The following is a 27,214-nucleotide window of genomic DNA, read 5'->3' on the forward strand; positions in this document are numbered from 1 at the left end:
GGTATCCCTTTGAAATGACTGCTGGTTTTTGTGCCTATTTGAAGCGGAATCAACACCCCCAATGCGGGGGAAAAGAACTAAATTTGACGTAAAAATGACGTTTGAAAGACGCTATATTGACGCTAATAGCAGTAGTGGGAGTACTTGGAAGTTGGAACTAATACTAGTTTCTACAACAAATAGCGATTAAGCGTCATTTGCAAGTTACGTCAGATTTAGTTCTCTTCCCTCTCGTTCGGGGCGCTGATTCTGCTTCAAATAGGCACAAAAAGCAGGTGGGTATCATAAATCCAGCGTACTTGTATAATGGAGGTCAGTGGGGCTGGCGCACACTTGGGACAAAATTATCACTGAATACCACCACTCGTATTTCGATTATCGACCTTAGGTTAGGCAGATAGAGTTTTTATTTTGAATCATATAAGTAGACAGTGACAATTTTTAACCGGTGTGACTCAGCCCGAAAGGTAATGGTCAATCCACAAAATGCCGAAACTTTGTTACATTACACCCAACAATCCAAAGTTTGACTTTTGCTAGTATATTATGTACTCACGAACACAATTTTGTTAAAATACAATAAAAAGTGATTGTTGCTGTTGAATTATTGACCATTTCCCGAAAACGATTCGACTGAAGTCCCGTTTTCGAGGTTTTTCAATAGGTATTATCTATACAAAAGCTTTGCGGATTGGTCAACCGTTTCAGCCAATCGGAAGTGTTGTTAAATAGATAAACTCCCGTCAAAACCCTCTAAAACCGGTCAGTCAAATCGTCAAGTAACAAAGTTAGTAAAGTAACAAAAGTTAGTAAACACACAATGGCTACACACTTTTAAAATGTCACATTTAAGAGGTGAGCCGCTCTCCCGGCACATTAATAAATAACTACATCTACTAAACAAGTTTACATGTAAATAAGTATTTTTATTTTTTACACAATTATACAACATTTGTTATTCAATAAAATATTCTTTGGGCGCGTAGATTAACTTTGGAAAATTGTTTCTTATTGGTATAATATTTTGTATTGCGTAAAAATAATAATTGTTAGCGAAAGCGTGAACGGTTCTTATTCAATTTCTCAACTCTAATAATTAGAAATAATGCAGCAAAAATGCAGGTTTTAAATATTACAAGTCACAGGTGACCATCGGATATACTGTAAACCATGTAGTGTTTACAAATTGATGAAAAATTGAATGAGAACATTGAAAATGTCTGATTTGCAACCAAATCACATTTACTCTAGTCTAAAACATAGAGCATTCGGAAGACAACACACATTATTGTCACAATATAATCGTATACAGTAGACCTCTACTTATACAGTATTCCGCCCGATTGGCTGAGTTACTCTACTGTATATTTATATTGTATTAGGGTAGTCATTATAAAACAATATCAAAAGTCATGGTTCAGCTTTTTGGTAACATTTCAATTGTGCGTGCCTCCTCGGTACATGACAAAGCGCAACGTTCGATATATTCTAAAAGGGTTTCAAATGACTACTTACTTATCAGGCACAGGTATGTAGAGAATTAATACTAAGCGAGAGACAGACCAACTTACTACGGTAGAGTATGATACAATAGTTTAAAACAGTTACTGAAAGTATTTTTATTAGTTTTTACATTCAAAAGCCAATAGAATTCGTAATATTTTTCGTAAATTCGTAATAGTTTGCATCTGCCTCTCAATATTCACTCATCTCGATACTAGAAGCATATTATTATATTTAACAAAATCTCTAAAAAGTTACTTACAAAATGTACAGTCACGAACGCAAGACATTTCTAATATAATATAATATTGTATAGGCAGTATTAGGGTTTTTTTATTTAGAATATATCAAAAGGAGTTTAGTACCTTTAGCGATAGTGACGTATTGCGTGCTGAATGTGAGTTTTTATTTCTCACCGTGAGCACATTAACGACAACGGACAATCTTGTATAGCGTTGAATAAGTTACCACAGTTCGCCGCTAGGGGCGCTGCTTTGATTCCATACAAATCAAGGATCACCTTGTGAAATTTGATTAGCTTACAAGTTTTAATTGTTTTGATTTCTAAAGCAAACGCATACACAAGATGCTGACTTTGTATTTACAATAATTCCAGGTATGTACTGTTTGGTTCGCATATAAAATCTTTGAATCTCAGTTACAATAGTTTTCCACTAGGGGCGCTGTTTTGGTCCTAAACATACTTACGTTGAGTAACAAAAACTCCCAGTCAGCCCGCATAATATGTCAGTGGTATAGAGATGAGTGTCGTGTTGTGATGTGTCGTGTCAGCGCGTGCGTCGCGCGCGTCGCGCACAGAGCGCGGCGCGGCGCAGGCGGCGCAGCAGCGACACCTCGCGCTATCAGATGCGCTCCACATAGTTGCCTGCAAGAACAACACCTTACATTTAAACGAGATAATTTTATATGCTACAGCTTGCAAGTGTTTTCACAAAACTTTAAGTGGTGGAGGTTTTGGGAGTGAATGACCTACTATCATATTATCCATACTAATATTATAAATGCGAATGTGACGTGTTTGTCTGTCTGTCTGTCTATCTGTCTGTTACCTCTTTACGCCCAAACCGCTGAACCGATTTTGCTGAAGTTTGGCATGGAGACACCACGAGTTCCGGGAAAGGACACAGGATATTTTTTATCCCGGAAAAATGTACGGTTCCCGTACGATACCGCACTACTTTTGGCGCAACGGAGTTGCGGGTATCATCTAGTATCTAGTATATTTAACGTAAAATTAAAGAAGTACTTTATATTTACTTTTACGTTAGATACACCTTGACTTCGAGTTTAGATTGCAACGAATACTAGACATAATAGGTAGAGGATGTTTGCTGGAGTGTGAACGGTATAACGGTATAAACTGGGGTCGAGGGTGCAGCACATTATCATAATTTATCATAATTCGAGTTTCGAGAAGGGGCGGCTACGCAGCGGGCTCGTCACGAGCTCGCAACGACTTCGCAGCGAGTTGCATCGTACTATCCGCCACTATTGAGGATAGACGCAAAACTGCGAACCTACAGAGTTTAGGCCCAGCTTATGAGGGTTCTGTGGCCGGTAGTGTACATACCTGGGAAGGTGCCAAACCGGCCGGTGCGCTGGCTGGAGCCGACGTACCAGCCGTCGTCGCACTTCTCCAGCACGTACACCGTGTCGCCCTCGCTCAGCTCCAACTCGTCAGGGTTCTGTGGCCGGTACTTGTACATCGCTCGGTATCTGCGAAATTCATCGGTCATCATTGCTCAACAGTCTTGTGTTAGACTCGATAGATTTTAGACGACTACACAATGGAATGGAACGTTCCCATATAAGTACTATATTATATTATTTATTATATACTTTTTTATTGTTTTTTTATTAATATTTTTATTTTGTTTTGTCTAGCATAGATAATATTATATCGTAGTAATTCACAAGTAACTTACGGTATAGCCTCAGCATTGGTATCGACGTATAGAGGCTCAGTGTTGTTGAGGTCGACGCCGGCGCCGGTGGGCGGACCGTACCCGCGGTCCGACGGCGTCACCGTCCGCTGATTTTTGCTCACCGCGTAGCCTAAAATAAAAAAAAAATTGAGTTGATTAATGATCAGGCGAAGATAAGGTGACATTGGGACCAAATTGGGATCACAAACTATACAATAAAAGAAGAAATTTGAAAATCGATTCGCAAACGATGGAGATTCGCAAAAGATGGATTACAATTATTGAGATTGTCATATTAAAATATCAACAGCCGAATATGTTACTTTTTAAGATTGTCATTGTTAATTATTCTAAATTTGACTACGTCTTATCATTTTCAAGCATAAAGATCATTACTCACCTGGCAAGGGTTGTGTGGCGGGCGGTGCGTTGGCAAGCGCTGAGCTGTTCTGCTGCGGCGTGTAGCTGTGGGTGCCCATGCTCCTCTTATCAGACCCATTGAGCAGACCGTGCGCGGCGGGCGACGCTACCGGCTTGTCCGTGTTCAGTATGGGTTGCGATTCTGGAGTAAAAAGAAATCATTATTATAATTGGTGATAAAAAACTCTTAAAGGTTGTCTGGAAGAAATTGTAAGCAGGAGGACCATTCTGTAACTATAATAGCTATATATTGTGTTATTAAAAGTGCAAAACAATAAATATCTTCTATTCTATATTTTCATTTCCACGAGATGCCCTTACTTTCTTTCAAAATATTTAAAAAGATCCCTTTTTGCGTTGAATGGACCATTATTGGTAACTATTCGATTAGGCTTGCTGCAAGCAAGCAAGCATTATCGAAGTCGATCATGGTCAAGTTATGCCCATCGAAATGTTTTGTTTGGTGTTTGTCTGTATTTATCCATCACAGGTCATTGGCCAACGTGATGAAAGGCCATTTAAGAATTGGCACCACCATGACATTCTTGAAAAAGGTTGTCAGCATCAAGAATATTCCACTTTTATCAATAAGTTAATAATATTGTTAACTTACCGGGTTTACTTTGACTGGGCTCCTGTAATACTGTAACATAGCTGTCGGGGAAGATGCCCGTTTTGTGGCCGTTCCTTCCCTCCCACCAGTTCTGGTCTATCCTCCTCGTCAGCGTGACGATCTCTCCCTTCTTCAGAGGTAGTTCGAGGTTGGTCTGCGCGGTGAAATCGAATTTCGCTTTCGCTCGACCTTCGATTACTGCCGATCTTCGCGGTGATCTTGATCCGTCACCTTTTAGCAGCTGAAATTTATGAAGTAACCATTATTTTTTTGTCTCTATAAAGATGCATGGGTATGAACTATGTAATGCGAAGAACTTTTTATGTAGGGCTCAAAAATTCCAGGATTTCTTGAATGATGTTACGCTACGATTAATAAAGTGTTACGTCATAAACTTGTACCTATTGGGTATTTCTATAATATTTCAAGCCATTACTTTGATAATTCAAATTCTGGTAGAGCAGCCAATAATTGAATTAATCGTTATCCAATCAATAAAGCTAATTGCTTACTTCCTCGACACTAATCGGCTTTGCTTACATTAAAGTGTCTAATTTACTTAAGATTCTGATCAAAGTCAGCTAATAAAATCTGGGGCAGTAGAGTAGTAGGTTTAATACGACTATTTTTATTGAAGGCTCTATAAAATATTAATTGTAGCTTTTCCCCTTCTTAAGAACAAGATTTCTAACTGTGATTTGTGGTTACAGACGTTAAAATTGTATAGTTTTAATTATCTTTTCCTATCATGCGTCTTTCATATCATATCAGACTAAAATAAAACATCATATTAAGGACGCTGTTAAGCATTCGTGTACTAACCCACAAAAAATTACGTATTGAGTTATGAATGCAGTTATGTTCTTTAGATGATTTAGAACAAGACTGCATTCAAAATTTGACAACAAAAAAAAAAATGTGGGTTAGGACACTAATGCTTAACAGCGAATTATTTTATACCAATTTAACCAATTTCATTTCTATAATGACAGTGTGGAGATTTTATATAAGGGGTTTAATATTTACTGCCAGTAATGCAGTGAAAGCACATAAAGTGATATCTAATAGGCTTACTAGGTGTTTATCTATTCAATATCCAGCCAATACCGGTGAAAGTACATAATTGATTTGTAAGTACCTCAACATAGTTGTAGGGGAAAAGTCCGATTCTTCCGTGGATTTCTCCCTCGTACCAGTTGGCGTCGATTTGCCGGCGGACGCTGATGAAATCGCCCTTCCTGAAGCTCAGCTCTCTCGAGGTCTGTCCGTTGAAGGTGTATAAGGCTCTCGCAACGATCTTCTCGGCCTCATCGTACCTATTTGGTGGTATAACTAGCTTCTGCGACGGCATGAAGTTGTCTTGATGCCTTCTGTTCTGGGCGTCTTGTAGTTCCTGTACAATATCGTTGTAATTACCACTTAGGACACCATGTATAGGCATTGTAAGCGTAGTAACTTTAGTGAATTTTTAGATTAAAGTTGTTTTCAAAACATAATCTTCGTTGGAACTAGGAAGCGTAACACAATGATGCTTATTTTGAATTACCATAGCGTGTGGCTTTTGTTTGTTCGATAACGAAGCGAACATCGTTGGAACATCGACATCGGTACAAAAGAACAAAATATATGCCTTTCGTCAAACATACACGACAAGGAAAATATGGAAAATATTTCTTATTTTACCTACCGAAACTGTAGCGATATGAATGATGAAAAAAGCTTATTATATTTGCCGATGAACATTAAAATAATGATAAATTCAATTAGTGATATTAGAGAAAATCAAATTTAGCCGTTAAAGACATTAATATTTTATATATTTTAATAAAAAATTGCTTTAATTAGCTTTTGAAACCAGCGTCACTCAAAATTCACCTTCATAGACGCATCGAAAGCCTCTATGTCCCGAGGATCTATATTATTATCCTGAAAATTGTGACATGTTTAAGTACTGATATAGTAATTAAAATGAGATACAGAAATAATTTCTTTAAAAGCCTTTTATGTGTCAAAAATTGGAGGAATAAGGGATCGAAGTTATTAAAATTAAGAGCTTGTATAGGTAGTAAACATTGATCTCTAATCCTTTGTTCGAAACTAGTTTTGAGGAATTCTGCAATGTGGTCAAAAGGTGATTTGGATCTCTGTGTGTGGTATTTTCGTGGTATTTGATATTTCAAGGTTAATGTATCCGCTATTATAAAAAATATAATGTAATTATAGTGTAACTAAATCGATTGATACATTTTATCCGATATAAGAATGTTGATTGGAATTTTTATGCACGAAACGTTAATTACAAAATAATTAAGTATGTCAAATAATAATAAGAATGCAATAAAAGTGTCTAGGTAAAATAATAAAAATAATAATTATTTATTATTGCAAAATCTTGCTCTACTTTTCCTGCAACGAGGCCGAAAACCCTATAAAAACGTAGGTTCGTCTGTAATCTGTATGTTCGATGCGCATAATAATTATGTAATATCTATGTACAGTTGGCGACTAAACTAAACTTTAATTAAATTAAAAAATATAGGAACCAAACGTTTCAGAATTAACTTAGACACTGGTCAGTTAAATATAAAAGAAACGGTCATGTATAAAAGTAAAAGTAAAGTTACGTGCGCGGTCAAGTCGGGAACAAGTCAAGCCCTTGAGAGAAATCTCGATGTTTACGCTCAATTTCACTTATACGTACTTTGTCGTACTGCGGTAAATAATTGCTATTACAATACTAGAAATTCTTTGCGACTAGTAATTTAATAAAAAATATTACGATCTACATTATGATCAAAATAAAGGTTTAGGTAGGTACGGTAATTTTGTACTTGGTACAATTATCTACCAATTCGAGAACTAAAAATTTAAATATTATATCTATATTGGTAAAATATTGTATATTCTGGATGTTCAAATACTTTTCATCTGTAAGTGTCTAAACACACACAGTATTTTTATTTAATGACAATTAAGGAGCCTATTCATAACCACACGTTGATCTCCTATTAGGTAATTGCTATTTATGAAGATGTTCATAACGTTTCATTCCAAATTAGTGTCTAAACATGCATGATTACGCTTGCAAGATGTCACACCAATCACCATGCCAAAATTACGTCGCGTTATACTGTGTGCGTAGCGCATTGCAAGCGTAATCATGCCGACTTCGGCCGCGTATTTTCGGCCTAGTGTGTTTAGACACTAATTTGGAATGAAACGTTATGAACATCTTCATAAATAGCAATTACCTAATAGGAGATCAACGTGTGGTTATGAATAGGCTCCTTAATTGTCATTAAATAAAAATACTGATAGTTATCACATAACCTCACCTTCATAGTTCAGGTCAACTTCATTACATACACAAACAAGTTACTATGACATAACACTTTTCCCAACAGTTCACTTTTTTTATTTTTATATTATTTAGTGTGACGATGTTGCGCACGCGCCGTCACGTGCGTTATGGCACAGAATATATTATGGTTATGGCTACGCTATTGTGAAAACCAGAACGAAAACTGATACTATCGAGGATACACCACTTTTTCATTAATGATCGTTTTGGCTATCATCATGAATTTCGTTTCGATCTGATGTACTTTTCGTGAGGTGGAACTATCGGTCTACATTTGCATCGCATGATTAGTTTTGCTACGCCTATTTTCCGTTACCAATTACGATCAAGTAATTGAAGGACGTTCCATTGGCATAGTTGGCAAAAGAACTAAAAATAGTATACTGAAAGATAAAATTGCTTAAGTGAATAGTAAATAAAAAAAAAGAGTATTCTTGTTTAAACCTAAACGAAAATCAATACCAAGTGAAAGAAGCAATAAAAGAGCATTCTCGATTGAAATGAATTTAAATGAAATTTAAGTATCGACTAAACTGGAATCGCGTGCGAGTCTGCACGAGGCACGATCAGTACCGATCAGCGTTGACTGGCAAGATAATAACATCGATAGGGCAAAGTTTAAAGTCATCAACTACGTAATAGGTGGGATTAATATAATTTGAGATTATTTTAACCAATCAAATACTCAATATTGAACGGCAGATTGTGATACGACTTAAGATTTAGTTGATGCTATAAATAATGATATGCATTAACCAAATTCAGATAGAGCAGATAAAAACATATCTGAAATATTGATACTAAATCTGAAATATTGTCTTGATGAAAAAATAGATAATGCAGATAGCTAAGATTGCATTATTACTTCCATTAGTAAGCTCATTACCAATGTGAGCGAAATATATTATTGTCGCTAATTGAAAGTAAAATTGACGACAGAGGATTAGAGAATGCAAAAGTGAAGTTTTGATTTACATAATCTCATCGCTTATCGTTAACTTAAGTGATTTGCAATATATAAAGAGACAGCAATGTGCGTAATTAAATCTATAGATGCACACATAGAGTTATTACATGGAATCAATCATGGACATCAATCACCTTGAAAGATAAATTACAAAACTTTCATTTGTGTGTTTTGTAGAAAGACATGAATTTATGTATCTCAATCTTTGACCTATTCTCTATCTTTCAGAAACTTTTCAAGTGGTTTTAGTTCCTTTTAAACCATTGATATTTCTGTAAGCACTATCAGATAAATTGGCGGTTTGTGGAGCTATTTGACTTGGTAGCGTTATGTCAAACCTAGTCAATCTATCACGAGTCACGCGACTAACTTGACATAAAAGGACCAAATAACGTAGGTCCGTCAACAGCTTATGAATTTATTTTTCTGATGATACATTTGCTTGTCCTATCTTACTAATATTATATCTGTCTGAGATAACAGTATCTCTACACGCTTCAATAGCTTAACTCTATGGAAATTTTGAGTACTGGTAAAATATACTTTTATCCCGGAAAAATGTTTCTCACACGATACACCGATTTCGGCGCACCGAAGGGCATCATCTTGTTTTTCATATTCTCTCTATTCTCCCACCTCACCTGTAAATACTTGTTCCTCTTCTGCTCCCTGTACAGGGACTTCATGTGCTCCGCCTGCTGCCTGGCCAGTTCCCGCTCCGGGACGAGGGGAAGAGGGTCCCGGCGAACCGGGCAGCGGTAGTGGATGTTCACATCGCTCTCCACGTACCGACGATTCGGAGATTCTAGAAGGAATAGAACATGGTTAAAAAAACAGAAAAAGGACGATTGAATAAAGTTCTAGAGTGAGGTAAGTGATGTTGCGGTGGGTTTTATCGTTCCCGCAACTTTTCCATAAACGAGGACTGGATCATCAAGAAACTTTAGTGGGTACACTCCACGTCTGGGTAGTCCCAAATACCTCAGCTGAAGTCCTAACCACCAGGGATGCGGAAAGTAATTCCCTATGAAAATATTTAACTGACTTGTGAGGTCAAAAATATTGTATAAAATATAGTATTATAATATATTGAACAACTCAATTATAACCTGTTCAAGTGAAGTAACAAAGTACGTGTTAACACGCCTCTTCGCTTATCGCACCGCGCCGGTGATATACCCACGTATAAACCAGTAAATGACATAAAAACTAGTGAAAGTGAGAACGGAAACGCCATGGCGATCGATGTCGTAACGGCCATTGAACGCCACTAATTTGTTGATCATAATTATCACGGGCACACGTAACCCGACCGGTTCCGTTACGTCGAAACCACGAGTGTAAAAATGTATGGCTTTTGGGCCAACCGGCGCACCGACTTCCAAAAAAGGAGATTATTATGCTTATTGTTTGATTAAACCAATTGCAGCAAAACTAAAAATATATGGCTTTTGGGGCACCTGCTTTACCAACTTCCAAATGGAGTTTCGGTATTTATTGTTTGAACTCAGTTGCAGCAAATTAATTGCATAATGATCGAAAGTATTTTTAAAATGAAAGTTTTGTAATACCTGCCGGTTAATATCGATATTCCATTTTAATCAGACCTTCATTGTTTAATTGATCTACTAAATATTAGCATAAATTAGGATAAGTATAGTGTTAAAGAACAAATAGCGTTTATCAATACATAGCTGGCATAATATCCTTTAATTTGATGGCTCCACACTTTTGAACCATAAGCCCAAAAAATTAAATATTTATTGTATTTAAGCGTTACTTTCTTGCACAGAGTACTATTTAACGACACATTAGTGACATTAACACGTTATACAAGAAATGGGATCCCTAAGGCTTTCACTTTTTTACCATTCATGGGACGTAGAGCATGGCTATTTACACACGTGTCGTGTTGTATTTTGATACGACGCCTTTTACAACCGGTATTCACGTAGAATTGTAATGGGAGCTACCAATAAATCTCTATTCTCGTCTATAGTGAGATATTTCAAATATTGCATACGTGCATTTTTGAAGATTTTCTTAGACTGTAGGTTTATGTTGCTATCATGCTCACTACAAACAATAATGTGATGACAGAAATTAAAGTCATCAAAAAGGTCTCAATATTTATTTATTATTTCTATATAAACACAATAATAACAAATGAACAGTAATTAATGGATTTTCGAAGAATCTAGACTCGAAAATAACATCTTCATAAAATCATGAACACTTTATTACTTCACTCTAGAGTTACTATAGAGGACTATTGCTCTACTTTCGGGTTTCTTTACTCTTCTTGTTAATTATGATAATTATTATTAAGTAATTAGAACCACGTGGTTAATTTGAATAATTATAGCATTATATTATGTAAGAACATGTCTGATTACTTGATTACAAATATAAATTAATTATGCATGAGTGAAATGTAATATTCTTACGTATTTGTAAATTTAATTAGTATTGCAATTAAAATAAGTTGAAAAATAACAAAACCCTAAAAATATTATTTTAACAGTATAATATTAGGCTGGCATAGCAAGTTAAAATAATTGTAACTTTACTGTATGCCCTGTTCTTATTTCTACAGGTCTAGGTACAACAAATATACCTGCAGTTTCAAGGCGAGAAGGACTGACAGATATTTAAAATAGTTTCTTCAGCATAGTGTATTTAAAATTATATAATTTAAAATCACTAAGTTACTATTATAAAAAGGTTTTCTATAATTGGAAATCATTAATTTTGATGATAGTTTTAAAACTGATATAAAGAAAAACAATAATATAGTTTAATATAAAAAAAATGATTGTTATAGTCTGCAACTTGTGAGGCTTTAGAAGTTAGAACCAACAATAATTGCTTAATCTGACAATAGCAACGATTATCCGTATAAATTTTTCTTAAATGTTGTAATTATGGTGTCGCAACTGCTTTGTTGACAAAAGTTACAACATTTATAAAAACTCTACCTTTGTATTTAGCCACATTATTGTGTTATTGGAACACCAACATTCTCACGCACTTTAGTAAATTTTCTTTGATGAATAATTAAATATATTAATATTGCAATTTAACTTTGTTAATAAATTTTTCAAGTTTTATTTTAACATTTATTGTATTAGTCCATATAGTCCTAAAACATTTAAAACTAACCATGTATCGCCATTTTCTTGATTTGTCGTAATATCCCCATGTGATAGAACCGGCGATAACACTCGACAAAAACACAACACAAAACAAACCACCTTCACTATCAACGCGACGACTGGCGACTAACTACGAGTGGTGCTTTCTTCCACTCCCGCCAAAACTTTACTCGACTACTACAAGAAAATGTAAACACTGTTGCTTATAAATTGACCTTGTTCTATTAATTATTTTAAATTAGTCACTTAAGAGGGCGACTAACCCTAAAAATCAAACATCGTCCTTCTCTCTTCACACTCACGCCCGTCTTTCATATGCCAGGTGAAAAAGAACGACGCGGATTCATCGCCAAATTAGTTTTTTATCGATAACTCGATAAATATACAACATTTAAAAAATCCGCTAGGTCGATCTCTCAATGATAGAATTGTATACAATGTGTTAAAATATTAACTTAGTTCAATGCACGGTTATGGTAATAAATGAAAAATTCGTGAAAATTAGATGCATCTTTGTGATTTTTTTCTATCGAGAAAGTTTTAAGATATCGTGTTTTCGCTCAGATCGAATTCTCGGAAATATAATGTAGTATCTAATTTTAGAAAATGAAACAATTCGTGGCTTATTTTCAAGTATAAAAATGAATTATAAAATCGACACTTTAGGGTTCGTCGCCCCCTTAAGTAATGTCTGAAATAGTGATAAAATGGTTTTGAGACGCTGTTTTGTTTTCTTTTCAAAGCATTTAATTAATGAGATATTAAGATTTTCATCACTACTTTATCAAATTTTACAATAGTTTCACATTCAATGTTGAGAAATTTGGATACTTACTGTAAGGTAGTGGTGCATACACATCTGGATATATTTCAGTCCTATTTACCCACTCGGAAAAATCATGAACTGTATGCCTGTTTTCACTATTGGTGGCCTCATTTTTATTTCTGAACTTTACATCTGATACAGAAGATGTAAGGTTGTCTGCTGACGCATGAAGATTATCTTTCTGAATAGTTTCTTCCTTATCTCTTCTTAGACTTTGATAAGAATCTGTAGATATAGCTGGAGCATTACCCAATTTTATATCAGGATTTTCTAGCAATTTTTTATACTTGTAATCGTCAGTTAATTGGTTTTCAGTATTCGACTGTAACGAACTTACTGGAGACTCGACATTGTTTCTTTTTTCTGGAACATCCACACTTTTTACACTGTCCGAATCATATTTAGATAGCTCTCTAGGCGTATTGCTTTTAGAGAAATAATCACTATCACTATACTCCTCATTGTTTTTGTCTTCGCTATCGTCGTAAAATATATTCTTCTTTACATATTTATTAAGGGCTTTTAAAGACCTCGTCATACTGCCAGTCGCAGGTATGCGCTCCGGTAAAACGGTACTATGATTATTATAATCTTCGGCTATTTTTCGAGGGTTCTCGTGTTGGGAACTCATATTTGTTACATATATTACACACACACTTTAGCACTATGTGTCATACACTGAGCGACGCAACAAAAGATAGCGAAGATAATATTTATCGCGGAAACTTTAATATCACCTTTTGATAACATTTAACACACGGGCACTTAAATTGTTTATGTAGCGGGAGAATAAACACAACACAGAGTTAAATGAGTATTGAACTAGCAGCACAGGCACGCGGAACTATAATATTATGTACTCCAAAAAAAATCTTCGTCAACCGGTTCCGAATCGTCGAGTGACGTAATTTTCCTGCCGACCTCTTAATGGTACCTTTATTTTATTAAAGCACTTGCATGGACGAGTGAATACATCGCGGCGAGACTAGGCGTTCCTGCGTTTGTAAACTAAATAATACCTCCGATTGTACAAAGCTTTTCTTTGCTTGAACGCAACAGTTGCGTAATAGCAAAGTTACTTAACAGATCAGTTTGACTTCTTAGCTTTTTATTTTGTATTCATCTTTACTTTATAACTTAAAAAAAATGCAATAAATGGTGATGAGAGAAAAAATATTACCTGTATCTGAGTAGCTGCCATATGCAGAGCGGCGTGGAGGCTCGGGGGCTGATTCACCCTCTATTGTAATAATAAATGAAATATTTAGCGAAATAAAACTAAAAAATGTTCAAATGAATATGAAAAAGATAGAAAATAATATTATGTACAGAATGAATTTACAAATCGGAACTAAATCATGCAATGTTTTACCGACTAACAGTTTACTCCATTAGTAAATAATCTTTAATATAAAAAAATAAAATTGACCTTGAAATTGAACAGTGTTTCGTGACCGCATGACAAATGGCGCTAGATGATAAGGCCACGCGGCAGGTGGGGGCCGCGGCGGCGTCCGAGGTGGCTCGTAGCGACTAGCTGGTCGGTGGACTTCTGGATCGAATGCTTGTTTTGATAGTGGCTCGTGTTTAAGTATAGTATTAAGCTTTAGGGGCTTTTTCGTAGTTGCCACCTTAACTTCCTTTTTTACAGGGGACGTACGTCCGCGGGCAAACATATCGGGACTGGTGACCGATCTATTATTATCAGAGGGCTTAGGATACTGATGTGCAATCCATGAGCCCGCTAAAAAGGGAAATTCGTTTAGCTCTCTTATGTCTGGTGCAGATGAATATATTTGTCCGAGTAGAGACATCGTTTCAAATTTGCGCCGAATACGTTCAACTTCTCCTGGTCTACATTCTATGGCTTCCTCTGCTGATCTCGACCGCGTCGTTGGTCTTTTCCGCAGTGCGGCCAATTTTGATATAATATCGATATGAGGCATAAACCTATTTGTGGGCCGTAATGGCACTCTGGCCACCGTCAATGTTTTCCATTTTTGACGTTGCGACGGTTCTCCCTCAATCGTGGAAAAATTATTTTTATAGACGTTTCGTGCAATTTCGGGATCACTTCGATGCCTACGCAAAATTGCACCGACCGAGGAGGGTGAATCGAAACGCCGTACCAGTCGTCGTACCTCGCCCCCACGAGAAAATTTTAAGTACGTTCGCCAAACACGCTCCGGATCGGGCGACGGGCTTCGACTACGGGAAATTGTCTCGTTACTGGAGTACGGTAGCGTGTCAGGGGTATTTCGATCCCTTTCGTGTACACCGGAATAAGGTGAAGGCGACCTCGAACGTAGTGCAGTTTTTAAGGGCAGGGAAAGAAAATTGCTGATGTTACTTTCACCGAACAATTCTTTAAAATTTGTACATGATTGGGACTGGCAGATAAGATTATTTGTAACAGGTTTTTTTATAGTTTCACCGTTTAGTTGTATACTTGGACTTTTTTCCTTCTGTTCGTCAGAGTTTTCTCTAGCGTGGAAAACTGTTTTTGGTTGGTTTTGAACACTTTTAACTGATTCAAAATATTCGACTTTTTTCTTCACCCCTATTTTATTATCTCTGTATATAACAGTTTTTCCAGAAACATCAGAGCTTCCTGTATCGGTTTCACTTGCTGATGACTGATTTGATGGTGCTGAATTTACATTTGGATATACAACGTGCCTCGTTTTGAATTCCTTTTGTTTATTGTTCTGATCTTCAAGTAGTTCATTATTATTATTACATGCAGAAGATTGGCAGTTATTATCAAAAGATATTAAGGGCATGTGATCTAGTTTATTTAATTTATTCAGAACTTCTTTACTAATATTTTGGGATATCACTTTTTTTTCACACTCAGTAAGAGACATTTGCATTCTATTCGCATTATTTTTCATCTCCTTTTCAGTAGGCTTGGAAGAATCGATAGATGCAATGGATTGTGATTTGACCAGCGTTTCGTTATCTTGTAACGACGGCGTTTCTCTGGGTGTACCTAACGAACTGCATCTCACATAAAGGTTTGGATTTTTTTTCTTAGTCAGATTATTTACTTCAATTTCATATTTTTGTGTTTCATTTTTTGCTAATGATTTGGATTCAAGCTCTTTGCTGTAGATAGCGTTTAGTTGATCTTTTAAAGCAGTAACCTGATCTATTGAAAGACTACTCCATAAACGGTTACCTATACCAATTTTTTTACGTAATTCTTGAAATGAATCATCTTGTAAAACTAGATGAGTTCTTATTGGTTGACCTTTTTCTTTTTTATTTTCTCTTTTATTGTTAATATCAAATGCAGTTTCTGCCACGCTTTTACCCCTCCATAATGGTTTATAAGTATCAGAAGGTTTTTGTAAAACCAAACTATCATAGTCATTAGTTGATTTTTGTTGAAGTTCATCTTTTAAGTCTTCTACAGATTTTTCCTTAATTTTAAGACCTCTTTCACTGTCAAATTTCCAACGGAAATCTTTGACGTCTCTAGGATAAAATAGGACATCATTATCACGTTGAGCTTGTCTCAATTTTTCATACAAATTATTTAACTCTTCTTCAGCCCTTTCTATTGCTCTTATTTTTTTCCAGCGATCAAAATCTATGATCTCCTCATCTTTTTTTCTTATAAGTAAATCATTATTATAACATGTTGTTTTTTCTAATTCTGCAACTCTTTCCAAATATGCATAGTACCTATTCAATTCCCTAAATCTTTCTGACCTACTCCTCGTACTTTGTATATCACGAATATATTCGTCGTACTCAGGGTCATCCTGGTATAAATTAGGTTCACTATTTACTCTTGTTATGTCATTATCATAATTTCGATTATTTTTACTTTCTACACTACAGGAACGGTTCTCTTTTTTATTTACTTTTTCCAATTTACTTTGCGTTCGTGTTAAGTGTATTTTTCTATGCGATGGAGAACGAATGGATGCTGGAGAAGTAGAATGACTCCTGCTAAAATATATACTTCTACTATCTTGAGGAGAAACAGATCTCGATGACAGAGGAACACGTAGTTTATTTTGAGGCGTTTTCACACTCGGGACAATTTTCACACTAGTAAATTTATTTGCAGGCGAAGTAAAATTATTGTCCCTGCTGTAAACTTTGTTTGAAGAAGATTTGATGTTACTCTTTAAAATGCTCGATTTTGGTGGTGAAGAAAATCTTTGAACAGTTTTCTTGTGAAATATAACTGTCGGCGATACCGGACGAGAGGTTTGAGAAAAGTAAAGCTTAGGAACAGGTGGCTCGCTTTTACTTCTAATCGATGTCAATGAAGATGTAGAGCCCATTTCACTCCTGGGCACATGTAAACTTTCAAATTTACGAATTTTTCCATCCATTTTTCCAGGCCAAGATATAGACCTAGGTTTTTTATAGCTTATGGGACTTGGATTTCTGTCCCATTTGACAAAACGGGATAAAGAAACTGGTTTTCTATTTATTAAGTACGTATTTAATGAATTCGAATGGGAATAATTGGAAGTTTTGTCGGGTAGAGACTGAAACAGCTTAGCCTTTTCAAAAACGAAGCCAGCACAACTTTGATCTGATAACTCTTTCATCGACAGCGGTTCCATATTCCTTAAAAATAGGTGTTGAAAAAAGGTGTTTGAATCAAATGAATCATAAGAATTACTTAAATTTTCTTCAAAAGGCCTCTTATTGCAGTAAATATTATAACTATTAATATCAGCTTTTGGTGATTTACTGCATTTTGAATATTTAGTTATTCCATTTGACGATACTTTTAATAGACCTCTTGTATTTTCATCAGGATTTTGTTTTGATTTTTCTTTTAAAAGTTTTGTTTTGACTTCATCTTTTTTGTCAGCATTAGAAATTTTTAAAGGTTTAGCTACTATAGCATTACCACTTGAAATCTTCTTCTTTTTTAAATTAGTTATAACAGCTGACTTTATTTGGCGACTGTTTTCGTTCCTTGTAACAGGTAACGGAACTAAATTCGATATTGATTTAGACGTAGGTAACGTGACGCTTGAAGTTTCTTTAGTAGATTTTGAGTCCTTTTTAAACAAACAAGGCACAGACTTAGTATGCTGGTTTAAATGTTTCATTCTCTGAATCTTTTCTGAAGTTCGTAGCATATCTCTACTCTTATGTGTTACTGGAGGACTGCATTGTCTTGTTAAATTAGACGCTCGCATTTGTGACGAAAGTATAGGCTTTATAATTTGAGTACCAGTTTTCAAAGTGTTTTTTGGTTTTATTTTTGTAAAATCAATGCGCTCATTTCTTTTTTGAGAACTCCACAACTTATCTATGGCCGTAGCTTTGTCGAGAATATTAGATATGGGTGTTTTCCTGCCGACTCCTCCTTCAATTTTTATTGATTTTTGTTGCTCCCCAAATCTATCAAGATTCGCAGTTGCGTAATTATTAGGTGTTAAAGTTCGTCTTGGTGAGCTAAAGCTACTCGTTCCGAATTGTTTAAGGTTTCGCTGTGGTGAATGTAAGCTCTCAGCGTATTTGCTTCTGTTAATTGCTGGCGGCGCTGAAGTCGACATGACTCGACTGTTAACAGGTGCGTTTGATATTGTCAAGGACCTCTTTTTTAAAATTGTGTGTGTATTTTGTCGATTGAGCTTGTTGCTTATTTTATTTTTAAGAAAATCAACATTCGACTGTTCTTGAGTTTGCACAAATTTTGTGTTCGGTTTTGTAGAAGTGACTAATTGGAGCGTCCGACTATTCTTCGACGACACTCTTCTAGGAGGCGCTGGGGGGTCCTGCATTAAATCTTCTGCACAAAGGTTTCTGCCTTCATGTACTCTATCATTCTCGATTCTGGTCACCGGATAGCAGATGACTTCGCGTACATGAGGCGGTACTTTATGAACCCTTATCTTCGTGAGGGTTTTCGAAATTGGAATATATTCAATTTCTGAATCATCTGTGGAATTCCAACATTTCTCGTTACTCTTCCTCGTTATCTCAAGCGTGAATTAGACGTGTCCTCGTGGCCTTTTAAAACAAACACGTGTATAAGCGATGTATTCTAAAGTGATGACTACTTGGTGCGTTTTTGGAGTACGGTGTCAAAGTGTAAAGTTTATTTAATATTGGAGTCTACTGTACCATGCATTTTAATTTACCTGGAACTCCTCTCCCAGCACCCAGCAGTTACTTCATGCAAACAACTCAAATACTGACTTACCTCTGTTAATATTCGGTATGGAAGTATGTCAACTCGGACAAAGCGCATCCTATAATGAGGCACGACCAACGTTGAACATTATGGATGACCTTGTCCTATAGTAATTTACTCGATGCACTGACCTCGACTGAGAGTTGAAATTACTCAACACTTTCAGCAAGGGGTTAATTCGCCATTTTTTAGGTTTTAGGTTTAGTATTAAAATATAAAATACTTAAATACGTATTATTGTTTATCCCGGTGGGTTAAAAAATACCATGCTTTGGTTAAGCACTCTTACACCATTAATTATTAAGCATTAATAAATTAATAATATTATATTATCCGCAGAACCTATACATAATTTAGCAAAACGTCATAGACGTATATAAGATGTACCTATACTTTTAAAAACAATTCTCGCTTAAGAGGGCGACTAACCCAAAAAATCAAATATCGTCCTTCTCTCTTCAAACTCACGCCCGTCTTTCATGTGCCAGGTGAAAAAGGACGACGCGGATTCATCGCCAAATTAGTTTTTTCTCAATAACTCGATAAACATACAACATTTTAAAAATCCGCTATGTCGGTTTCTCAATGATGGTATTGTATACAATGTGTTAAAATATTAACTTAGTTCAATGAACGGTTATGGAAATAAATGAAAAATTCGTAAAAATTAGATGCATCTTTGTGATTTTTTTCTATCGAGAAAATTTAAAGATATCGTGTTTTTGCTTACATCGAATTCTTGGAAATATAATGTAGTATCTAATTTTATAAAATGAAACAATTCGGGGCTTATTTTCAAGTATAAAAATGAATTATAAAATCGAAAATTTTGGGTTAGTCGCACCCTTGCTTTTTTCCTAAATATATTATACTATTCCTCTTAACTTATACTACTATATAGTCCAGGTTTTTCACGAAAAACAATCTTCAATTTTTATTTGAATTTTCGCAGAGGAAATTGTTGTTCACCTTATCAAAATGAAGCTACTCATGAAAAATTAGCTTGATAGTAATAAAAAAAATTGTTCTAGGGAACCCGGACTTATACTTTATTCCTTTTCTTGCTTTTAAATGATAAAAATTTAAAAATACGAAGTAAATATAAAATTATTTAGCTTGACGTATGAAATTTATATTACGGTACTTCAAAAGTACTATAAAATATTTAGACATAACCATCAGATAATGATGATAGTCTATACTCTATACCTTTAATATATGTTAATTAGTAAACAATAATACCTAGACGACAAATAATTATTCTCTTGTCTATATAAACTCTTATAATATGTAATTCGCCTTAATGTCAATTAATTTTTTTAATGAATCATCTTTCCTTATTTACACAAATATGTCAGACAAAGTATGTCATACCTTGTCTAGGTGGGGCTGGTGATCGGAACCCCCTCAAGGGGGGTTCGCCCCCCGCCTGTAGGTCTCTATACGCCGCCCTCCTCTCCGCCGGTGATAAAGGACCGTCCGTCTCCTCTCTCCTCCGGAATATAAGCGTTGAGTCTGACTCGTAGCCGGATTCCTTTAGCGCCCTTTTAATGAAAAATATTTTTATCTTAATATATAAAAATAAGTCGGGTTTTCCTTCCTGATGCTATAACTCCAGAACGCACGAATCGATATCCACGGTTTTGCATTCGTTGGAAAGGTCTCGGGCTCCGTGAGGTCTATAGAAAAAAATATTCAGAAAAAACTTCAAGAGAAAAGCAGGAAAACAGGGAAAATCATTTTATGGCAAAACAACTTTGCCGGGACAGCTAGTTACTTTTATTTAAATACTAGACGACGCCCGGAACTCCGTTGCGCCAAAAATTGTTTATCACGCAGGAACCGTGTATTTTTCAAGATTGAAAGTATCCTTTGTTCTTTCCCGGGACTTAAAGTATCTCCATACCAAATTCAGCTAAAACGGTTCAGCTGTTTGGGTGTGAGGAAGTACAGACAGTAAGGAGGTAAGGATTTCATTTTCTTTGGTCATTTTGGTACTATTATAACTTTAAGGATTAAGCTTAGGCCAGATTAAATTGTTAATATACAGCATATACCTAATATAGAGTTAGATTTGATTCATAGGCGGATCGGATGGCAGGTAGGGTACCTACGTTATTCGGTTGGGTTATAAAGTTAATATAAATCCTGTCCTGTCAGCCGACATAACCCGATCAAAAGACAGGTCCACTATCTACTTATGACTTTCTCGACTCTTAGTACTTACATACAAACTAAATAATACTTGACATTTACCTTGCCATATTAGATTTTGATAGGATCGTAGATGTGATATCTTTCTTTTCTTTCGGTGACGCCTGTGGTAGAGACGAGTTGGACATATTTCGTTGCTGCAAACATAAATTTATTAGATATATTGAATATTATAATACGACTTGTTGAAAAGTCAAAAAATACATCGAAAATTTTGAACTGATTTGTGTGCACGGCGTTATGTGTGTGTATAAATATTTGTGTGACAATAAATCGGCCATAGAGATCACAAGATTCTATGTGTGGGTGGCATAAGATACATTACCTTCACATAGCACGGCGCACACAAGTCAGTTAATTCTATAGTTATCTAATAGAGTCAATAGAGCAAACACGATCTAGTGCATTTCTTCTAAATCTACAAACTTCATGCTGGCGTGACGGCATTCTCCTTACGATTGACGGAATCTCTAGAAAAAAATATTTCAATAGCTATAAAAGGCAGCTTATGTTTATATACCTAAATAATTATTAATTATTCATTCAAATTTTATAACGGAGAATTGATATAGAGTATATAGAAAGAGAGAGATACGGTAGGCATAGGTATAGATACATAGATACTTATCTATACCATCTTTAACCTAAAAAATTAAACCAACAACAACATTAATAAAAGCCTACACGTAACCGCAGACAATAACTAGTTAAAATACTTTTGTTATCTTAACTTGATTGTAGAGACTTGAGACAAGTCGGTGAATGCTTTACGTTATGCAAGATTGGGCTCTGCTGCTCCACTTCTTTTTTTAATGTACGTTCCTTAACAAGCCTAGTGTCGAAAATTTCGACTCTATTGCTATAGCAATAACGTTTAGAAGAGGTAATGAAAGTATGCACGACTGTACGAGATTAATTTGATATTATTGTGCCAACTGATTTGCGTCGTCAAACATTACTTTTGTCTTGGTAACTTGATACTTATGTAATATTTTTACTAATGGTGTTACATCAGTATGATAAGAGCACTTAGACCATTGTAAATTGATTATACATTAGTATTAGTCCATTAAATTAGATAACAATAACGTAACGATTTCGTGCTACCAATAATTTGTATAATTTATTATTATGTGGCGAAGAAAAAATTACTTATTTCTCTACATAAAGCGCAGCATAGGAAAATTTGCAAAAACTGATAACTTAATAATTTTCTCATTTCGCTTCAAGATATAGTAGAAGAGCTGAAACAAATAACCTCCTCCTTTTTGGAAGTCGGTTAAAAATACAACACTCTTGTCAGCATACGAAACCTAACAACAACATGTTGTATGTGTTTTGATACATGCTACAACAAGAATATACACACACTTTTAAAAATAATACTAATCTACTTAACGCGATAAAAATATTCCAGTAGACCGGTACAATAAGAATGATACAATCATATAAAACATCTAAACTAAGATAATAAATGGACGAAAATGTGATCCCCAGTAAATGTTCCTATTAAAAAATCTCAGTATGATGTGTATGAATTTTTACTAAACAGCTGGTTTATCAGGCCAATCGCTTAGAATTTCCACCGGAATCCAACTCAATAAAGGTTGTTCTCAAAGTTTTCCAAAAAATTTGAAACACATTCCAAATGCAAATAATAACAACGATGGTAACATTCCAACAACGCACATCTAAACCAAGTTTCTAATGACTCCGGGAACCTTTTTTTAACCGACTTCAAAAAAAGGAGGTTATCAATTCGACCCGTATGTAATATTATTTAATAAATTAATAATATGTATGTATGTAAGTTTTAAATGTTTGTGTTCGCATATCTCTGGAACTACAAGTCCGATTTAAGTATTTTGTTTTGTTGCACTAGGCATTATTCAACTTAGGGAATACTGCAAGTTTCATCAAAATCGGTGCAGTAGTTTTTGAGATAGGGAATTTTAATTCTCAATTTTGAAGGCGGTTTTATCTTTTTGAAATACTTACTATTATTATTTTTCTTTCATCATGTTTATAGAAAAACAAATGCAAAAGTCATTAGCCACTTGGCGATGCATGCACGATATCCACAACATCTCATGCATATTGACCCTTACATTTTTCTGTATGGCGCGAGCGAGGAAGGTGGTGTAAGGAGGCAGAGGGGCGTTCTCATCTAGCCACTGTTAGTGCCACCGCCGTGAACAGTGTTACGAGATATTAGTCAATGACAATTAAAAAGTTACAAAAGAAAGCGTTTTTTTATTGCGTGTAATTTAAGTCTGTGTCGTGCAATTTAAGGGCTCCCACACATAACGAATTCGTATCGCATCGCAAATATCTACGGCAAAACTCATAATAAAAATGGCATTGCGATGCGATGCGATGCAAATTCGCAGTTTTGTGCGGGAGCCCTAAAGTTTATGTCTCTCAGCCGCACTTACAGACTTCCAATGATAACTTAACTTTAAGTGAATGAACATTTTGACAGAAAAAGTTTAAGTCAAAATCTTCATTTAATTAAGTTAAGTGATGATTTAAGAGCTCACTTGACTCTAAAAATCAAACATCGTTCTTCTCTCTTCACACTCACGCCCGTCTTTCATATGCCAGGTGAAAAAGGACGGCGCGGAATCATCGCCGAGTTAGTTTTACTTGAATAAAAGACCAACTATAATGATTACGAAAAAAGTGTTTTGAGCAAATTTAGGTTTTATCAATACCTTTTTAGATATTAAAAAATATCAAAGAAAAGACAGCAAACTTCGAAGGTCCAAGCAAAAATGTGTCTAAAACAAGGTTTTTTGTAAAAAAGAAACTATCGAGCATTTTTTGAGTAATTGTGTTTCGTCTTGAGCATTTAATCTTTATGAACTGAAGTTACTTGTGTCAAAAAATCAGTTTTCTAGGCCTTACAGAGATGTATTGAGATCTAGGTTAAAGTATGTAGTCAAGTTAGGGTCATATGGGCTCTTAAGTAAATGAGTGCGGCTGTTACTAATAAATATATTTACACAGTCATGTGACTTTTGCAATGCGTCAGAAAAAGACAGACAGATCTTAATATTTAGCTATTTATTAGCTGTGTGAATATTTTTATTAGTAAGATGCTGATGTCCGAAAATGCATCCCAATAGGTAGGACCTTTAGGGACAAAACAAACTGACTACTCCAAATTTTGTTTCATGTGCACATTTTGATAGTTGCAAGATTAATCTGCTAGCTGTTTTAATCAGGTATAACTTTTGCAAATATTTACAAATGTTTTAAATATCAATGGTAAACTGTTAAAAACTTTTTGATTTGAAATTTAATGTTTAGTTAATTGAGTTTCAATTTGAAATTAATAAATTATGAAAAACAAATGCAAAGTTACCACAAATACACACATAAAAATGTAAATTGAAAAAGTCGTACCCCGTCAAAAATGTCCATGACCTCGTCCCACCACTAGAAAAAATAATTTTGTTGCTCATTACTACAGTACTACACCTATATTAGTGATGACAGTGATTCCCAAACTGTGATCACACTTCAAACATGTTAACTTAACATAACGAGCAAGCTTATGATTTTAGCCACAATATTTGAGAATCCCTGGTCTAAATCAATGAATATTTCTCTATGAGTTTATGCACCCAGTGGTCCCAAAACTTTGCCAATGTTACCTGTTTGGCCTCCTTGTCTATGACGGAGGAGCGGCCGGGGACGTAGTTCTCTATCCGTCCGGGCTGGCCCTTGTATACTTCTTGACTCGCTCGTGCCGATGCTAGGGTACTGTACCTGAAAAATTTACATTGTATTGATTAGAAACAAGAAGGTTTATTTGAAAGCTACGAGTTATAAAGGGTTCACAATACTTGCAAAAACGATGGACTGTATCAAAGACCAAAGTATTTAGCTATAAATGTAAATACTTACTAAATAGTAAATAGTGTAAAATGTTATAAAAAAACTTTAGGTTGAGTCATTAATCATTATGTTAAAAAACCATTAGAAAACTATGATTGGACAGTTGTTTACAGTGTGCACACTCGATAGGTACTATGGACAATCATTTATCGTAGACGAATATGCACATTTTACGTTAGAAATCGTTGGAAATGTAGAGAGATCACATAAAATATAAGTGACAACGAGTTCTAGCATAACTAATTCTGACGACGTCGTGACGCGTCGAATATTTTACCAAACTTTATTTACTGCGTAAAGGTGATTTTAGAATTATTTGTATGACATTATATAAAACCTCGCACATTCGTCCGCACCGTACACCACCGTACGACGCGTACGGTGCTGACAAATGTGCGAGGTTTTTTTCAGGTACAGTACCCTAGCATCGGCACGAGCGAGTCAAGAAGCTTATGAATTAGATATTCATTGAATTGACAGATTTGCTGCCCGCAATTTACTGTTCCAAATTTGAATGGCTCATTTCAAAATGTATCTCAACGCTTGGTGACGCCACAGTTTCAGTTAGACGCTGTTTAGCATTCGTGTACTAACCCACAAAAATCACATATTGAGTAATGAATGCAGTTATGTTCTGTAGATGATTTAGAACAAGACTGCATTGAAAATTTAACAACAAAAAAATGTGGGTTAGGACACTACTTAATAGGTACCTAACGGCGACCAGTTACTAGTTGATACAGTACGATAAAATTTACGTACTTATTAGTCATGTACGGTGACTCGTTCCTCCTCTCCTCCTGTACGGATGCTGTCCTTCTGCGAGGTCCTGTCGCGTCGCTGTCGTAGTCGCTCCAGGCGGACGGCACGCGCCGCCCTTCCGGCTCGCTGAGATACCCCGAGCGCGGGTCGAAATACGCGTACTGGGAACGGTTGCTGCTCGGCCTCTGGATGGTTTCACCTGGTGGGATGGTGGTTATGTGAAGATTTGAAACGTAGATGTAGTAGGAAAGTTTTTGATAGAATTTGTGTGAAAAAATATATTAAGTAAGTACTAGCTTTTGCCCGCGGCTTCGCCCGCGTAGAATTCTGAGAACGACATAATTTCAGGGAAAATAACATAATTTTTATACACAAAATATAGCCTATGTCATTTAGGAATAAACTAGCCTTGTATCGGTGTTAAATTTTTTGGAATCAGACCAGTTGTTTCGGAGATTACCACCTACAAACAAAAAACCAACTTTACCTCTTTATTATATTAATATAATTAGTAATATAATATTATATAGTGTAGATTAAGAAGTTACAAAATAAGGGCGAGGTAACATTGCTCCGGTACGTTACTTCGTGAAAACAGCTGCATTGCGTGACAAACCTCATAAGTCATATACCGCTGCGTTGACGGTCAAAACGTCATTTTCAGCTAAAGTTATATCTTGTTTAAGTCTCTTATAACCAACCTGCGTTGACGGTCAAAACGTCATTTTCCTTCCCACTTTTTCTTTTTTCATATCCAATGACGCAAGGCTTCAATGAAACTATATTTTATCACTATACATAAACCATGTTATGAAGGTATCATGAAATATGTGAGTATGTAAAAAGTCGTAGCAACGGAGCCACTGCTCTTATGTTATACACCCTGTATAGTGTTCTATTACGAAATCTTGAAAATTATACGTCCATATTTTCAGAGATTATGTAGTTTTATGAGATCTCATGATTGCATTCTTAAGGAATGTTTATAAACATTAGCTGCACACAAGCTAAGAATAGAATTAGTGACTTAATTCCTGCGTAGCCCTCATTCCAGTTGAATACATGAGAGTGATAGGTACTAAAAATGAGAGAAATAAATGAAAATGAGAAACGAATTTCATTAAAACTTAGTTTGGAAGATATACAAAAATAAATGAGTAATAAAAAGAGTACTTAGGCCCATTTACGCAGTTCTAGGTAAAAAAGTCAACCCTGGATAAAATATCATGATGTCTAGCGAATGACATATTACCGTGATATTTAATCTATACTTAGTTAACTTTAGCTCAGATCAGCGTCATACGATTTATAGTCTGTCAAGAAAGTGAAGAAATTAAAAAGTGGCAACATCGTAGTGTCATCCCTT

The 27,214-nt window shown here is 35.4% G+C and overlaps 1 protein-coding gene across 13 annotated transcripts in view; it reads right to left on the minus strand.

The window, feature by feature from the left end:
- Positions 1 to 1,136: 1,136 nt before the first annotated feature.
- LOC121727254 (sorbin and SH3 domain-containing protein 1) overlaps positions 1,137 to 27,214 on the minus strand; it is a 135,261-nt gene continuing 109,183 nt past the window's right edge. For 7 of the 13 annotated variants that reach the window (XM_042114977.1, XM_042114978.1, XM_042114976.1 and 4 more), the window contains 15 exons: positions 25,849 to 26,047; positions 24,843 to 24,957; positions 24,592 to 24,624; positions 23,292 to 23,357; positions 21,226 to 21,320; positions 20,344 to 20,513; positions 13,972 to 14,031; positions 9,452 to 9,615; positions 6,358 to 6,408; positions 5,621 to 5,875; positions 4,483 to 4,723; positions 3,850 to 4,011; positions 3,450 to 3,579; positions 3,095 to 3,240; positions 1,137 to 2,389 (listed from right to left, as the gene is read on the minus strand). In XM_042114977.1, coding sequence (XP_041970911.1) covers positions 2,367 to 2,389; positions 3,095 to 3,240; positions 3,450 to 3,579; positions 3,850 to 4,011; positions 4,483 to 4,723; positions 5,621 to 5,875; positions 6,358 to 6,408; positions 9,452 to 9,615; positions 13,972 to 14,031; positions 20,344 to 20,513; positions 21,226 to 21,320; positions 23,292 to 23,357; positions 24,592 to 24,624; positions 24,843 to 24,957; positions 25,849 to 26,047 — 1,910 coding nt within the window. In that variant the 3' untranslated portion in view covers positions 1,137 to 2,366. The remainder of the gene's footprint in view (positions 2,390 to 3,094; positions 3,241 to 3,449; positions 3,580 to 3,849; positions 4,012 to 4,482; positions 4,724 to 5,620; positions 5,876 to 6,357; positions 6,409 to 9,451; positions 9,616 to 13,971; positions 14,032 to 20,343; positions 20,514 to 21,225; positions 21,321 to 23,291; positions 23,358 to 24,591; positions 24,625 to 24,842; positions 24,958 to 25,848; positions 26,048 to 27,214) is intronic. The other 6 variants (XM_042114968.1, XM_042114973.1, XM_042114972.1 and 3 more) reach the window with 6 other exon arrangements.

The sequence above is a fragment of the Aricia agestis genome, chromosome 5, assembly GCF_905147365.1.
Source record: "Aricia agestis chromosome 5, ilAriAges1.1, whole genome shotgun sequence".
Taxonomy (NCBI): Eukaryota; Metazoa; Arthropoda; class Insecta; order Lepidoptera; family Lycaenidae; genus Aricia; species Aricia agestis.